At 44.6% G+C, this 17,200-nt stretch overlaps 1 protein-coding gene across 4 annotated transcripts in view; it reads right to left on the reverse strand.

Moving 5' to 3' along the window:
• The window catches only part of WASF3 (WASP family member 3), a 730,276-nt gene that overhangs the window by 179,138 nt on the left and 533,938 nt on the right, over positions 1-17,200 (reverse strand). For all 4 annotated transcript variants that reach the window (XM_069639295.1, XM_069639297.1, XM_069639294.1 and 1 more), the window contains one exon: positions 16,161-16,278. In XM_069639295.1, the coding sequence (XP_069495396.1) occupies positions 16,161-16,278 (118 nt within the window). The remainder of the gene's footprint in view (positions 1-16,160; positions 16,279-17,200) is intronic.

Below are 17,200 nucleotides of genomic sequence, written 5' to 3' on the forward strand. Positions count from 1 at the left end.
CCGAGCAACGTGAGGCATCTGGGAACATGTCTAGTGGTAACAGATACATAGTATGCAGAAAACATTAATCAATACATATTAGAGATTCTTTACAAGATAATTTACACGTAAAATTACAGTTGAAGGTAGCAAAGCAGAGCCGAGCACGGCCAGTCAAGGCAGTCGGACGGCATTGTAGATAAATGCGCTCAAAGTGGCAGGTGGAGGTTTTGTGGATCCTGTGCTAAGAGCCATAGTTTAGCTTTACTCTTGAAAGAATAGAAGGAGGGTTCTGATCTGAGTGGATTGGGAAGCCAGTTCCACAGTTTAGAGGCAAGAACCGGGAAACTGCCCCCCCCCCCCCACCTCCCTGCTTTCTGAAGCTTGAATCTCGGCAGTAAAAGACAGTGGGCCTGGGCCGCTCTCTGTGGGCGGACGGAAGTGTGGGGGGTGACACGGATGGCCAGGTATTCTGGGGCCTGGTTGGTTAGGCACTTGTGTATGAGTGCAAGGGTTTGGAGGGAGATTCTTTGAGAGACTGAGAGCCAGTGAAGTTTACGTCAGGTGTCGGAAATATGTTGCTGCCATGGAATGTTAAGTGCAGCCCTGATAGCGTTGTTCAGGGATACATGTAACTTGCTTACGTTCCTTTGCCCTAGGTAGAGGGCATGATATACATGATGATTGCTTTGTATAGACCTCACATCGGCCCATCACCCCAGTTCAGAGTGGAACTGCAGCTGCGACCCAAAATTTGTTGACATTGGTGCAGCAGTTGTGGGTGGTGGTAGTGGGAGGTAAGCTGTAGTGCTGTTGTGACACAGACATGCCACAAAAGGTTTGGTCCATGCAACTTATTATTTTACAAATTAATGACTGCTGTGACGGAAGGGAATGACAGCACGTAGCAATCTCCTAGGTTAGCAACAATAGGTGTGTTGGCACAAATATCAGGCAAAACTCTCGGCATAATGTCTCCAGGTGTGGAAGAGTGTGGGATGCAATGAAGCAACTGAACAGTGTGCAGGTGGTAATGGAGTTTTAGCTATGATGCTCCAGCACACTATATTGGATGGCTAAAATAGCAGTGAGCACCCATTTGACTAAAATGGACAGGTCCATACCTTTACTTCTCACCCGTTCTGTCAACCATTTAATAGAGCGGTATATGTACCCTCAAAGGCTCTACCTTTGTTACAGTACAACTGCATGTTGTTAGTCTTAAAGCGTAGAACAACTAGAGTGTAGTATCTCATCTTACTTCCTACCCTCTTTTGAAGGTATGATGTGCACTGGTGGACAGTGGGAGGAGGTTGCATTGTGGGGGCGGGGGCTACTTTAAGCCATAGTGCTTTCATTCTGGACCTTTCAAGTAATACCCCTATCCCATGCCTGATATGTGACTGACACTGGCCTTTTAGGCATGAGAACACACCAATCAATTGAGGACATTTGGAAAACGTAGGACCTAAACTTGTGGAGCAGGGGGGCGGTTCAGTGTGCGTATGTGTGTGATATCCGGAAAGTAGTTTATATGTCTTGCTTATACATAGCTCCCGATATAGGCTGACTGGCTCTTCGGAGTGCTAAAATTACCGTAGTTTTAATGGTGCAAGACCTGCAGTTCACAGAAGGGCTAATACACATTAGTACCCGGTGCGGGGGTGTGGCAGCCTCTCAACCAACAAGGAGGATCGGAACGCAACAGTAATCCCCCAAGTCTGAGGCACCTCACGGCTGGAGGCCGCCATCTAAACCCACCGGCAAACAACGCATGTGGTCCTTCTCTTCTTTCCATGGCACCATTTTTTTGTTTACTTGTTTCCCCATTTGTTTTAATGACCGCCATAGAAAGGTAGAAAGGACTACGTGTAGTCCCTTTCCATCGCACCATTTTGTTGGTTTACTTTCTTTTGGGCAAGAATTGGTGTAGTAACACTGCAGGAGACTACACAACCCTTCTCCTCTTGGAATTAGGTAACCCACCTATTGGTATAGGTCTGTACTACACAAGTTGGTAGTGTGACTGAGCAGCCAGACGTATCTCAAGAGGGATAAATGTGAGCTGTAGAAATGTAGCATAATTATTTATTTAACAGTAATTTTTAAATAAGCATTCTCTAAAAAGGGCAATATATTTAAAGGAATGAAAAAGGTTAAAAATGTTCTCAAAGCATTTGAGCACTTTAAATCGTCCAATGAAGTCTAGATAAAAACCTTTCCCAGCAATATTAGTTTAAAACTAATGCATCCGTTATGAGGGACAGTAAGAATCAAAGTAAAATGGAATAGAATAGTATGCAGGGAGCCAGGACAGCCAAAATCCATTGGAGCAAAGTCAATGCAGCTGAGGCACTGTTAGGGAGAAGTCTCAGAAATGTGCTAATTCATCTCTACCTTAGAGAGCCCAGCTCTTTTTGCTGTACTTTGGACTTTTTATCTCTCATGTAATTCTTTTGTGATGTATACTCGGTTTCTTTTGACTTGGGAGTCTGGCAAACTCCATAGGCATCATCTTTGCATTGTGACACACAGCACCTTCAGTGCAGTGACACAGGGAAGTCTCTTAGATTTCCCAAAGTTTTAAATACCTTCTCTTGGTGAAACTACTGTTTCCAAGAGCAGTGAAGTGAAATTGACTTTACTTACATTGTGCAACTTTCTAGACCTAGCACACACTATCTTACCATAGGGTGCTCGAGGGGTTACTTAGTATCTCCCTTGTCTAGTTTCTTATGTAACAGTGTTATGTTACCCTTTCTACAATTAATGGCTGGTGGCAGTGATTTACTTTGTATTACCATTGTACATTACTGTGGGCTGCGTTTGCAGCTGCAGTAAGGCACCCATGGGTGCACATTTTGTCAAAATGGCCCCGGTCTTCTTTTTTCGCCATTTCTTGTCAGAAAGGTCCTTCTTGAGATTTGCTCTGCGCGCCAAACCAAGTTTGGTCCCTTTGTTTGTTTTGCTTTTGGCGGGATTCATGAGTGAAGCCCGTCTCTGGCTCCAGTATGTCTGGCAGGGGCAGGAAGTGAGGGAGTTGCCCGAAACGCCCTGTGCTTAATCTCCTTGGTTACAGGAATGCACCCAAAGGTGATTGGCCAGCAAGGACCGGTAAGGACAGCCACCCTGCTGTGTGATTGACAGCGAGGCTGGAATGAATGGGAGAAACCTGCATAAAAGGCGAGGCTTTTTGCTTGGAAGGCAGAGTCGACCACTGAATGAAGGAATCCGAAGAAGAACTTGGAAGAGACGCCTGTTGCAACTCCTGGACTGTTGGTTTTCCCAGTGAACCCGTACTGATGTGCTGAAGCTCTGAATTAGTTTAGACTAGAGAAGCCCCGCAAGGACGACTTCTCCCTTTGAGTTGGTGGGACCAAATCAACTCCAAAGTGAACTCATTTGGACATCCTCTCGGAGCTGGTTGTATTTCCACTGCTGCTGGAACCGAAGTGCCAGGGAGAGGAACACCAAATCGAGTGGATAGCTTTTAAGTTGGAACCGAGCGGCAGGAAGATCCTCTGGACTTCCCTGAAACAGGACTGACCAAGCCTGAGCCACCTCAACAGAGTGCTGGACCCCAGATGCGAGGAAAGTCTGAAGTTTTATCCGAGAACCGCTGTGTTGCTATTTGCTGTCAGACGCGAGGAGCTGAAACCGCGTAGTGTCGCTGAATTGAAGTTTGCCAATTGCTTCCGCTGACCTTCCCATTGAAGTGCAGGAGCTCAGGAATAAAAGGATCTTCAGAGCTGTACAGGAACAGAAGCCAGCTGGAACCATTTCTTCTAACCAAAGGTACTGTAAAGTCTAAGAGAACTAACCTCTTGTGGTGTAGCTTTCCCCCCTCACAAGCCTTCGAACTTGTGGCCCTTCAAGTGATCTTATTTCTACAAACTTTTCTAAAAACATTGTGCAAGACTTTTACTTGTCTGCAAAGAAGAACTTCAGCTCCCCTAGACTTTGTTCAACTAACACTGGCCGTCCTGGCTCCCCGAGCGACTCTTCTTACCTCTGACTCTGTGCCTTTACCTTTCCCCCAGGAAAGGGTTAAAATTACTTGACATTGGAAGGTTTAAAAAGTATGTACCTGTTTATGAATTACGTGTTAACCTTTGTTGTATTCCCATATCTAACCTTTGCACCAAACTCCGTATTGCTCTAAATGTACCATTGATAAATCAATGTCCACAGTGTACTAGATATCCGAGTCACCTGAGGGTGTAGGAAGTGTCTGTGTGCCATCCCCAATGGGTATCAGCTGATTTAGAGACACTAAGAGTGCGTCTTGAAGTGTATTATAATTGTTACATGTTTTGCTCCCTTCTGAGGAAGGCTTATATTACTGTTAACTAAATTAATAATTGTTTAATCAAGAAACCTTGAGTGTAAGAGTTTATTTGAATACTTGTCACTGTGAATCTCTGAGTAACCATTCCACTGCCACAGCTCACATTGACCCCTCTTGAGATAAGCCTGGCTGCTCAGCCACAGTACCAACCTGTGTAGTACAGACTTATACCAAAGGTTGGGCTGCTATTGCCAGGAGGTTGCTGAAGTCTTCCAAAGGATATTGCACACAATATTGCCTAACACTGGTGGCAGGCGGTGAGGATATATTGTAGAGTTGTTACATTGAGTATTCGCTTTGCTTTTTGTTAAACTAAAACCTTCACAAGTCTAAGCTCCACCAGAACAGCAATTGTAACATGCCCAGTAAGGATAACTTCAAGCAGGAAGCCCTGCTCATTTTAACAGTAGATCAACTGAAAGAAATGTTAAGATCAGGAATCTCCCTGTAAAAAGAAAGGAAAAATGAATTGATTTCATGGTTGTTAGATCACCAAAAGTTGGATAGTAGGTCTGTAACACCTACTAATCCAGAAAATGTGGAAATTGATAATGAGGATAATTCCGAGTCTAACTCTAATGTCTTAGAAGAGTCAGAGGAGGGAGAGAAGTCCCAGGATAGGAGGCCCTCTTTACCTCTGCAAGCCCTTATGCCTCAACCTATATCCACTGCGACCCCAAAAGGTCCAACACCGAGTCCAGAATATGTGTCTCTTGAGAAAATGAGACTTGAATTGGAATTTAAAAGGTTACAAGCTCAAGCTGAAGCCAAACATAAGGACATCAGGGAATTGGAAATGCAACATGCTCTTAAAATGAAAAGATTGTTTCTTGAAAATGTTTCCCTCCCAGAGTCCTCTAAGTCTTCCAGTCCCAAGAGGCCTCACCTGCCCAACGAAGCAGTGAATATGTATGATGTGAAATGTGATATTTTGGATTGGTTGGGTGCTTTTGAAAACAATCATGGGATTCAGGGTCTCACAGGGAATCAGTTGATTCCTTGGCTTTTGTCTAGGCTCCCCCAGGTTGCAACTGATGCTGTAATGGAGGTGGGGGACCTTGAAAGATTGGAGTATGAGATTATGAAGCTGGCTTTGATAGCAGGATTTTTGAAAACTCCTTCCCAGTACCTTAAGAGGTTTAGGGCCCTCAAAAGGACTGATGGTACACACCTTGGGCTACCTGGGTGTGTGTATGTTTGAAAAACTTAGATGGATGGGTTAAGGGTTACAGAGCAACAACCTGTGAAGGAATGAGAAATCTGTTTTTGTTGGAATCTATTTGTGATGCCTGCTCTCCTGAGCTAAGACAGCACTTAGCTGGCTCAGAAGAGATTGACCCCAAGAAGCTAGCAAAAGCTGCTGACTTGTGGGTTGCCAACAGGGCCACTCAAAAGGATTCTTGGGCCACTCACAAAATGGATGAGGGGAAGCATCACAAGAAAGATGACAAAGAGAATTCTAAATCCAACCACCCAAAAGAGGGCCACAAACATAAGAAGAGTAAACCATTTGGGAATCCAGGTCAATCTAGTGAAACCTCTGGTAGTAAACCAGAGGGAGGTCAGCAGAAGACCCCATTCCAGAAAACATTTGTTAAATGTTATGCTTGTGGGTCAACTGACCATGTGAATGGGGATCCCAGATGTAAGGGTAAACCTTCAAGGGTCCACACTACCTCCTTAACCTTCATCCCTGAGGGAGATGTTCATATGGCAAGTGGAAACTTCCATCTATTGGCTGAAGACCCCATTGGAGTCTCAACCAGTGTTTCTTTAGTATCCCTGGGGCTGGGGGAACAGTAGAATGTAGATGTGTATAACTCTATTCCAGATAATACCAGAGAATATTACAAGGACAGTGTACATGTGAATGGTCAGGAGACCCCTGCCATTAGAGACTGAGGCCAGCATTACAGTGGTGGAAGAAACCTTTTTCAAACCTGAGGATGTTTCTAAGGCACCCAAAGGCCCCACTAAGCTTGCTGGAGGCCCTGTCCAGATGGTTCCAATACTACCAGCTCCCATCCAGTGCAACAATATGACTGTAAGAATACCTGTCAGTGTATAGAATGAGGTGCCTCGTAAAGTCCTGTTGGGGGAATGACTTTAAAGCTCTTGGAGTTGTATCTAGCACCCCCGGGCCTCTCAGCAAAAGGAAGCAGGTGCATACTAGACTGGCCAGAGAGCAAACTTTGAATGACTTTCAATGGGTGGTTACAGAAGTACCTATAACTCCCAGTCCACAGGAAGGACACCCTTCTAATTCCAGGACAAGGAAGGAGACAAAGGGGAAACCCAAGGTCTCGGGAAAGAAGCAAGGTAATACCCCTGTGCATAAAACGAAGACATCCCTGAGAGGACAGTCAAAGGTGACACGTGTGACCACTCCACCGGCTGAGACGGAGTGGGAGGACCAACCAGAGGATGGCGAACAAGCTATTAGTGCAACAGAGCTGGGAGAAGCCCTTCCCCCTGTTAGAGAACTGGATCCTGAAGACCATCCTGAACTGCAGACTTTGCTTGTGGAAGGGGGCCACTGTAGGCCAGAATTCAGCAGAGGTCAAAGAGTGTGTCCTACTCTTATAGGACTACGCCAACAGGAAGCTTCCCAGCTGGATGGGCAAGAGCCAGGGAAGCTCAGGCTGTAATGGGAGGATGCCCTCCTTTACAGTGAGCCTATAGAGCCTACCCCAGGGGACTACAGAAGACTTATTTCTACTGTCCCAAGATGTGGTCTGATGTAGATAAATTCTGTAGAAGCTGTCACACTTGTCAGACATCTGGCAAGAGGGGAACCAAGAATGTGGCACCCTTGGTGCCCCCTCTGAGTGGTGGGAGTTCCTTTTGAGAGGGTAGGGATTGACATTGTTGGTCCCCTAGACCCTCCCACATCTTCAGGCAACCGATTTATATAGGTTGTGGTAGACCTTGCTACCAGGTATCATGAAGCTATACCTATGAGAACTGTTACTGCTCAGGAAGCGGATAAGGCCATCCATGGTATTTTTACCGGGGTAGGTTTTCCTAAGGAGGTTATCTCAGACAGGTGGACCAAATGTATGTCCCACTACATGCAAGCCATGTGGAAAAACTGGAGTGACCTACAAGTTCTCAACAGCCTACCACCCCAAACCAATGGGTTGGTGGAAAGGTTTAATAGAACTATGAAGAGCATGATGGGTGTTTTAGAAGAACCCCTTAGATGAAAGTGGGACCTTCTACTGCCATGCCTTCTCTTTGCTTATAGGGAAGTCCCTCAGGAAGGGGTTGGCTTCAGCCCCTTTGAGCTCCTCTATGGTCATCCGATTAGAGGCTGATTGGCCCTAATCAAGGAAGGGTTGGAGCTGTTCCTTCCCACAAGACAGTGAGAGTCACTGACTATGTGTTAGGTCTCTGAAGGAGAATGGCACACATGATGACAGAAGCTTCTGATAACTTGAAAGCAGGTCAGGCTCTGGTTAAACATTGGCATGACCAGAAAGCCATCATGGTTAAGACCAGCTAGTTCTAGTTATGGTACCTACAAGGCAGAGAGCCTTACAGGACAAATGGATTGGACCCTTAAAGGTTGTGGGCAAACTTGGAGAGGTCAATTATTTGGAGGCCTTGGGCAATCCCAAGGAGGCCCCCAGGGTCTTTCACACCAAACGCCAAAAGGCTTATGTATCCAGACCAGAAATTGGAGCTTTGCTCTTAGCATCTGATCAGGAGGAGGAGGAAAGTGAACTTCTACCTGACCTTCTCGGGGAACAGCCTTTAGATGGAAAGATGGTAGTTAATCTCTCTTCTGATCTGACTCTGAAACAGGAGGAATGCCAAGTTCTGTTAAATTAGTTTGCCTCGCTGTTCTCACTGATACCAGGGTTGACCCCTTGGGGCCAGTATGATATCCTCACTGGTGACTGTTTACCAGTTAAAAGCAGGGTTTACAGAATGTCAGACCATATAAGAACCCACATAAAGGAAGAGGTTAAGAAGATGCTTAATCTCGGGGTAATAAAGCCATCTACAAGTCCATGGGCTAGTCCAGTTGTGCTAGTGCCAAAGGCAGGATCCAAGAAGTTGAGATTCTGTGTGGACTATAGAGCTCTTAATACTGTCACCACGACTGATGCCTATTCTTTACCTAGGAAAGATGGGCTGATGGATAAACTTGGTTCAGCCAAGTACCTCAGTACATTTGACCTAACCTGAGGCTATTGGCAAATAGCTCTGACAGACCATGCCAAGGGGAAAACTGCATGTTCCACCCCAGGAGGCCTCTAGCAGTTTAAGGTTATGCCTTTTGGACCAAAGAATGCACCTGCTACATTCCAAAAGTTGGTAAATTATGTTCTGAATGATGCTTCCAATACAGGGATAGGTGCAGTTCTGATTCAGCTGGATGAGAAAGGCAGGGAGCACCCTATCTGCTTCATCAGTAGGAAACTGAAGGAACGAGAAACAAGGTGGGCAACCGTAAAAAGTGAATGTTTTGCCATTTTGTGGTCTTTGAAGAAGTTTAGACCATACTTGTTTGGATCTACTTTTGTAATTCAAACAGAGCACCAACCCTTGAGATGGCTAATGTAGATGAAGGGGGAGAATCCTAAATTGTTAAGATGGTCAATCAGCCTTCAAGGGTTTGATTTCACCATAGAACACAGGTCACGTAGTAATCACCAAAATGCTGATGGTCTCGCCAGAAAGTATGACTGACTGGATCAAAGAGATTCATCCAGGAGTGGATTAAATCCTCCTGTCCCTTAGTCCGGGAGGGAGGGGGATGTTAGGGAGAATCCCCAGAAATGTGCTAATTCCTCTCTACATTAGAGACCCCCCAGCTCTTTTTGCTGGACTTTGAGACTTTATCTCTCATGTATTTCTTTCGTGATGTATACTCTGTTTCTTTTCACTTGGGAGTCTGACAAACTCCATACACATCATCTTTGCATTGTGACACACAGCACCTTCAGTGCAGTGACACAGGGAAGTCTCTTAGATTTCCCAAAGGTTTAAATACCTTCTCTTGGTGAAACTACTGTTTCCAAGAGCAGTGTAGTGAAATTGACTTTATTTACATTGTGTAACTTTCTGGACCTATCAGACACTATCTTACCATAGGGTGCTGTAGGGGTTACTTAGAATCCCCCTTGTCTAGTTTCTCAAGTAACAGTTTTATGTTACCCTTTCTACAATTAATGGCTGGTGGCGGTGGTTTACTTTTTACTACCATTGCGTGCTGTTACTGCGGGCTGTGTTCGCAGCTGCAGTAAGGCACCCATGAGTGCCCATTTTCTTTTCTGCCATTTCTTGTCGGAAAGGTCCTTCTTGAGATTTACTCTGCGCACCAAACCAGGTCCCTTTGTTTGTTTTGCCTTTGGCGGGATTCACGAGTGAAGCCTGCCTCTGGCTCCAGTATCTGGCTCCAGTATCTCTGGCAGGGGCAGGAAGTGAGGGAAGTTCCCGAAACTCCCGGTTCTTAATCCCCTTGGTTACAGGAATGCACCCAAAAGGTTATTGGCCATTGTTAGGCAAGATTGTATGCAGTACCCTTTGGGACCACTACAACAACCGTGACTACAGGTAATAGAAAACCCAACCTTTGGTATAAGCCTGTCCTACACAGTTTTGGTAGCGTGTTGAGCAGCCAGGCTTATCTCAAGAGGGGTCAATGTGAGCTGTAGGGAGTTCCACAGAGATTCACAGTGACAAGTGTTCAAATAAACTCTTACACACAAGGTTCCTTGAATAAAGAATTATTATTTTATCAGTCAGTTAGAATAAGCCTTCCTCAGAAGGGAGCAATATAATAGTAACACACAAATACACTCCAATACTGTACACACTTAGTTTCTAAATCAGTAAAGACCCTTTTGGATGGCCCATAGACACAACCTAAACCCTCAGGTGATTTCAATAGCTAGGGTGCTGTGGACATTCATATCTTACTGTTGGCATTTAGAACACTCTTAAAAGTTGTTAAAAGTAAAAGGTGATTAGAACAAACAAGAGACCACAATTATTCTTAAGCAGGCAAATACTTATGGATCCCCCAAGCAGAGTCATTCAGTATAATAGGCGAAGCCAAAGTCAATGGCCAAATGTATTATATAGGATGAAGCACCTATGGTAGGTAAGTACAAAAAGTCTTTGCACAATGTTTTAGAAGCCTTTGAAGAAAGGAAGAATCAAATGTAGGGCCACAAGCCGTTAGACTTGTGAGTAGTAGAAGATGCAAGCAACTCTACAGCAAGAGGTAAGTTCTCTCAAACTTTTTACAGTACCTTTGTATTGAAGAACAAGTGCAGCAGATGACTTCTGTTCCTGAGCAGCTCTGGAGCTCTAGGCCAGCTTAAAAGCAACGCACACAATCAGGTGTTCCTCTCCCTAGCTATACGGTTTCTAGCAGCAACTCTGTGGAAATTCAACCAGCTCCAAGAAGGATGTCCAGGTGGCTTACTTTGGAGTTAATTGGTCCCACCAACTCAAGGGGAGAAGTCCTCCTTGCAGGGGCTTCTCTGTCGATATGAATTTGGAGATTCAGCACAGCAGCAGGGCTTCACCAGGCAAACAAATGGTCCAGGAGTTGCAGCAGGCGTCCTCTTCAAGTTCTTCACCGGTTCCTTCGTCCATCGGTCGACTCTGCCTTCCAAGCCAAAAGCCTCGCCTTTTATTCAGTTCTCTCCTAGTCATTCCAGCCTAGCTTTCATTCACCCAGCAGGGTGGCTGCCCTTGCCGGACAGTCAGCCAGCCAATCACCAAAGAGTGCATTCAGGTCTCCTAGGAGACTAAGTACAGGGAGTTTCAGGCACCTTCCTCACTTCCTGCCTACCCGAGACACCCTGGAGCCAGAAGCGGGCTTCACTCATGAATCCCCGCCAAAGGCAAAGCGAACAATGGGACTAAACCTGGTGTGGCGCGCAGAGTAAATCTCAAGAAGGAGCTTTCCACAAAGAAAAGGCGAAAAAAGAAGACCAGGGCCATTTTGACAAAAATGGCACCCATGGGTGCATTACTGCAGCTGCGAACGCAGCCCGCAGTAAATGCATACCATGGTAGTTAAAACAAAACTACTGCCACCAGCCATTCAGTGAGGAAAGGGTAACATAAAATTGTTACATGAGAAAATAGACAAAGGGGATAATAGGTAAACCCTCCAGCACCCTATTGTAAGGTAGTGTGTGCTGGGCCTAGAATTTTACAAATGTAAGTAAAGACAATTTCACTTTACTGCTCTGGGAAACAGTTTATCCAAGAGAAGGTATTTAAACCTTGTGAAATCTGAAAGACTTCCCTGTGCCACTGCACTGAAGGTGCTGTGTGGCGCAATGTAAAAGATGATGCCTATGGAGTTTGTCAGTCTCCATAACCAAAAGAAACACAAAGCTCGGAAATCACATTAAAATACATATGAGAGTGGGAAAAAAGGGTCTCACTCTCTCCAGATAAAAAAAAAAAAATCAAGTCCTCACAATCCAGCAAAGTTGCTGAGGGTCTCTAAGGGAGGAATTGGCACATTTCTGAAAATTCTCCGTAACAGATCCTAATCAGATCTAAACACAGGAGAGAGAGAAAAAAAAGGCTCACTCACTGCAGGGTTAAAAAAGAAAAGTCCTAATTTCCAGCAAAAGAGCTGGTGCTCTCCAAGTTTGAAGGGAATTAGCACAGAAATGAGAATTGTTCCTAACACTTTTCTGTTTTCAATGGCCGCCATGGAAAGGAAAAACGCACTTTGTTTTCCCTTCTCCAGTGGCCATTTTGAGTTACCTTTTTTTTCTGTTCCGAAACACCGGAGCGTTTTGGAACAGAAAAAATATATATATTTTAGTAACCCGGTCTTACCGGCCTGGGTACCAATAGCAATAAGCCCCTCGCAGGGTGGGCATTACCATTTCAGGTAATGCCCTGGGGCCTTCATTAAGGCACTTGCTTTGCTCAGGCCTTTAACTATGGGCCCCGGGGCATTAACTCAAGTGGTAATGCCCCCCCTGCTCGGGGCTGATTGATTAATTAAATTTAATATGACACTCCTTAGGAGAGGTGCTATCCTTTTAATATGTACGCAGCAGACTTGTCAGCATACTTTTCACAGTATAGTACAGGTTTTTTGCAATGCCACTAATGGGACTGCACAAGGCTTGTCAGCAGAGCTGCTATTCTGCAGTGAAAGCACCCACACTTCACAGTGTGATTGCAATTGATTTGATTAGATAGTATTGCATTTTATAGCAGGGTTCTGTTTTAATATTGCAGTACAGACCTTTCTTAGCATGTATCCATTGCTTAAGCAATATGCCCCTAGCGGTGGGGCCATTACCAACTCAGTTAATGCCCCTGTTGCGAGGGGCATATAGCTACTAGTACCCCGTCCAGCATATCTGCATGACTGCGTGGCACTGAAAGCATTTTTTTCTGTCCCAAAACGCTGTGGCTTTTCGGAACAGAAAAAAAAAACGCCCAAGAAAATGATGGCCGCCGAGAAAGGGAAAACAGAGTCCGTTTTCCCTTTCTATGGTGGCCATCGGGAAAGGACTCGCTGGGAACAGAACTGTTCCCAGCGTGTCAGTTCCCGAAAGAGGACAGAAGAGGGTAAGTGGGGTTGGGAATGAGGGAAAAATAAAAAAAATTAAAAAATTTAAAATAAGTACCTGGGTCCCCAGCGGGGGACAATGGAAGCGTCCAGCCCTGTGGAGGCGTGGACCGGGGATGGCCCCTCTCCGAGTCTCCACACGGCTGGAGGCTGCCATCGTCACGCACCAGGGACAAAGGAGCAAGAAGGTAAGTTGGGTGGGGAGGGCAGGGAGGAGGGAGGAAAGTAGAAGGGGGAAAAAAAAGCCTCACCCAAGTTCCCGGCAGGCGCGGGAAGGCTCGGAGCAGGGATGGCCCCCGCTGCGAGCCTCCTCATTGGCAGAGGGGCTGAAAGCCATCCCCCCCCCCCCTGCCGGGGACAATGGCAGTAGAATCCCGGCCGGGTAATGCCTCGGCGAGGGCCAATCAGAATGGTCCCTTCATTCTGATTGCGCCCTCGCCGGGTGCTAATTTTCTTTAAGTGAGGCACAAGCACTTATCAACAGGGCTGCTATACGTATGATGAACAGCATTGGCACGTCTACAATGACAGCTATATTTATACATTTGAAAGTACCAGAACTGCTCCAACAGGTCATCAAAATGCCTTTATTAGACATACAATCGCATTTCATCATTATACAACACAGTCACAAGAATTACAATAATTAACTAGTAAAAATAGATCAAAAGCTCTTAATGATCATAATTAAATTTAATGAAAATCCAACATAATAAAGCATCTTATTGGGAAATGTACAACTGAAATAGAACTCTTGTCTATTTCACTCGCCATAAAAGTATTTCACTGAACATCACAGAATCAAGTGCCATTTCTAAATTGAATTAAAAATGCAGGAACCACTGTCACAGCTGGGTTAGATCATATACAATCTGCTATATAAGCTGTCAAATTGCATTATCCAGAGAATGCTTCCAGAGTAATCATGCTCTATGTGAGTACTAAGCCACAGCAGAGACAAGCGATTCATTTTCTGCAATTAGGCATGGGTTCAATGCATCCATAGTACATCATGTTTTACTCAATGAAGTTAGGCTTCAAGTAAAGCACCCTATAACTAGAATAGCGGGGACATTGATCCGACTTAGAAACATCTCAAGAATGAATGCTGTTTGCCAGCTGTAAAATATCAATCAACGTTCTTTATGATCTCTCAAAACTCGGAGGCAATTTCGGTACAGGACGTGCTCACTAAAATTTAGAATGGGCTACGATGTCACACATTAGCCACATATTTGATAGGACTTCCTTTGAAATTAACTATTGAACCCCATGTTTCAGAAGTGTCTTAAAGGGGACCCATTCTCAACAATATTTTCAGCAAAGGCATTACTTCATTTGATAGCCTCACCTGTGCAGTTGCACCAGGAATGTTCACAATTGCTATGTTTTGGTAAGGTAATAACAGCCAGGTTTTCGTAAAGGGACACATGGCCAGCACCTCACTCAAAATTCTTCCAGCACCACCGGCTGCCATTTGGCGGTTTGCCCCTCCACTGGTGGGATAATGCCCTGCATTCTGCATCAGCCACTATCTGCCCCAGACCCAGAAGACACCTTTTCCCCGAATGAATAGCCTAGTCTCTGCCTCATTGGAAGAGCGCATCCAAGCCTAGCTTCAGCCAAGAAACAACAGCATCACTTCCGTTCGACTTCAAGATGGCGAACAGGGTTAACACTCAGCCCCGGAAGGAGAGTATGTCAGACTGTTAATCTCGAATGGGGGGTTCAATGAGGAATGAAACCTAAACTATACTAAGGGAAAATATGGAAGGGCCAATTCTAGGACAAACAGTGCACGAGGATTAAAGAGAGACCAATCAAAAGGATCACTGACTAATTTGAATACTCAGATGCCCTACCTAAGAGCCCAGTGGAAGGCAGCAAATGGCACAGTTTGGACAGTAATTTGAGAGAGAGAAGGAGGGAAGAGTGAGCCAAACAGAGTCCCAAGCATACCCAAGGGTATATATCAGATACTGGAGGAAACCAGGTTCCAATGAAGAAGAATCATGCCAAACCTACTGAGGTCTTTCTCTCAGATACTGGATGACTACAGCAAAATGAGAACAATTAACTGCAAGTTTTTAGTCCAGGAGGGTGGCCCCAAGCTGGTGGGTTACAACAACATGGCCTGAGAACAACCATTGCAAGGGGGAAGAAATATTTGCTGGTACTTTCATGGTAATACCCAAAGCAAGGAGAGAGAGAAATACTTGCCGATAGGCATATGTCACGATAACACACTAAGGCAAGGGGGAAGAAATACTTGCAGGTAGGAGAGCGCTTAACATTACATCAAGAAACCTTGGAAGGTTACCCATGGCCCGAGGGTGAGACGATGTGTCACAGAAATCAAGAAACGCTTGTTCATCTGAAAAGGAAAGGAGCATGCCAATATCCCTAAAAATAATCAATAAAAAAAATAGAGTTTTAACCAGAAGCGAGCTAGGCATTATAGCCAGAGACTTGTGTAGTGGATTCAGGAAATCCTGATAAGAAAGGGGAGCCCTTTAGATAGGCCCTGTGAGTTAGCCACCTGGACACATTTTTACAGCAGTCGAATTATATATAGTTAAACCTTTGGGCCCTACAGGCATTCTTCCAATTCAGGATGTTGTATTTTGTTAATGACAGTGTTGAATTATGCTCTCTTGACTCATGTGTTCTGTTTGTGCCTTCGCAACATCACTGAAAAAACAACAACAAAAAAAACAGCTAACGGGCCAGTCCCTTATTTCAAAGTCGAGTGTTCAATCCTCTGCAGCATCAATTATAAATCCACTGCAAGCTTAGCTAAGGTTAAACATGACATGTCAGTAGTTGTTGGGATCCGCAGTTACTCCACCAAACACTTGATAATTGATGGTAGCTGTCGTTGAGCGGCAGAGGGGGAAGCACGTGGGCACTACCGCACAGAGTGCTGGAGGGTCAAGAAATGATTACATGGATGTGTATATTTGAAGAAACAATTAGCTTCTCTCACACTATCGGCTGCAGTTGGCTCGGGCACGTGAGCATTTAGGCATGCATAATTGCCAGATCCATTGGTGGTCCAGGCATTTTACAATACAACAGATAAGAGTACCAGAACACCACGCAAACGAGGGGGAGTGTGGTTCAAACCACAGATGGACTCACATTGCGATGCGCTGCTATCAGAAGTAAAATCTTCACTGCATATTATCACCATATCCTCAACTAAATCCGAAATGGTATTTCACAAGACTGCATGTTTAGGTCTAGAAGTACTCACTGTACCTTCTGTCTTCTCTTTTCTTTCCTTTTGTCTTCTGTATCCTGAAGCATTTTTTCCTTCCAAAGGTCAAAGAAGTAGGAAGGGTCAGTGTAGAACTTCAAACCATCCTTCTTGTCATCTCTGTGAACAAATGAAAACCAATTGAAACAGTGAATGGAAAGAAATCAAAACCTCAAAACTGATTTGCAAGTGAAACTTGTCTGTACTCATGGCTACTTTTCAGAGAGCATTGCTAAAATGTAATTACCACCCAATGCAAGTATAATTTAAGTGCACAGAACTGAATTTCCAGGTATCCCTTCTAAACGTACTCTATTGATTGCCTAAATAAAAATAAAATTGTGGTTGTTCGGTACTACAATTCACTGCAAAACGGTTTCTCTTTACTTTGCAGTTTACATCAAACACAGCACTGCATATAAAGTAATATATTTCATTTAAATGTGTATATAGTGAGAAACGCGCTCAATAAAATGCAACAGTGCCTTGTGAAAAAGGGGATTTGCAGGTCCAACATATATTTCAGAACAATTTACTGAATAGGACACAATAGAAACTACAAGAGTAATCAGGAATATATGTGCGAACAATGACCAGGCTTGGTGCGAAACGGGTCTTACATGGCCTACTGAATGACGCTTTCGCAATGAAGTGAATTTTTAAATGTACTCTGTTACTAGTCAAGTAGGTTATTGGAATATAGTGTGAGTTTGTATTCTAAGATACAGCTGAATTTTTTAACTGCCAACTATGAAATACAGGTTGTTAACGACATAACCCATGCAGTTTCTTTGCTGATTTTGTCCGTGACAAGGCATTTGGAATCCCGTGTTTGGAATTGCTATGTGAGGAGTGCTGCTCGACGGAACAGCGTTTCAGTATGCTGTGTACAATTGAAATATATATCATCAAATACTGGAGGACAAACGTGGAGTTGCCATGCAACCTGGGTTAATCGCTCAGTGACCCTATTAAGCATATAAAGCTACCATGCACTAGGCACTTCATATTAACCACACCTTACGCTGCTTGATTTGAATGC

Source organism: Ambystoma mexicanum, chromosome 7q (genome assembly GCF_040938575.1).
Source record: "Ambystoma mexicanum isolate Mex_15411 chromosome 7q, UKY_AmexF1_1, whole genome shotgun sequence".
Lineage (NCBI taxonomy): Eukaryota > Metazoa > Chordata > Amphibia > Caudata > Ambystomatidae > Ambystoma > Ambystoma mexicanum.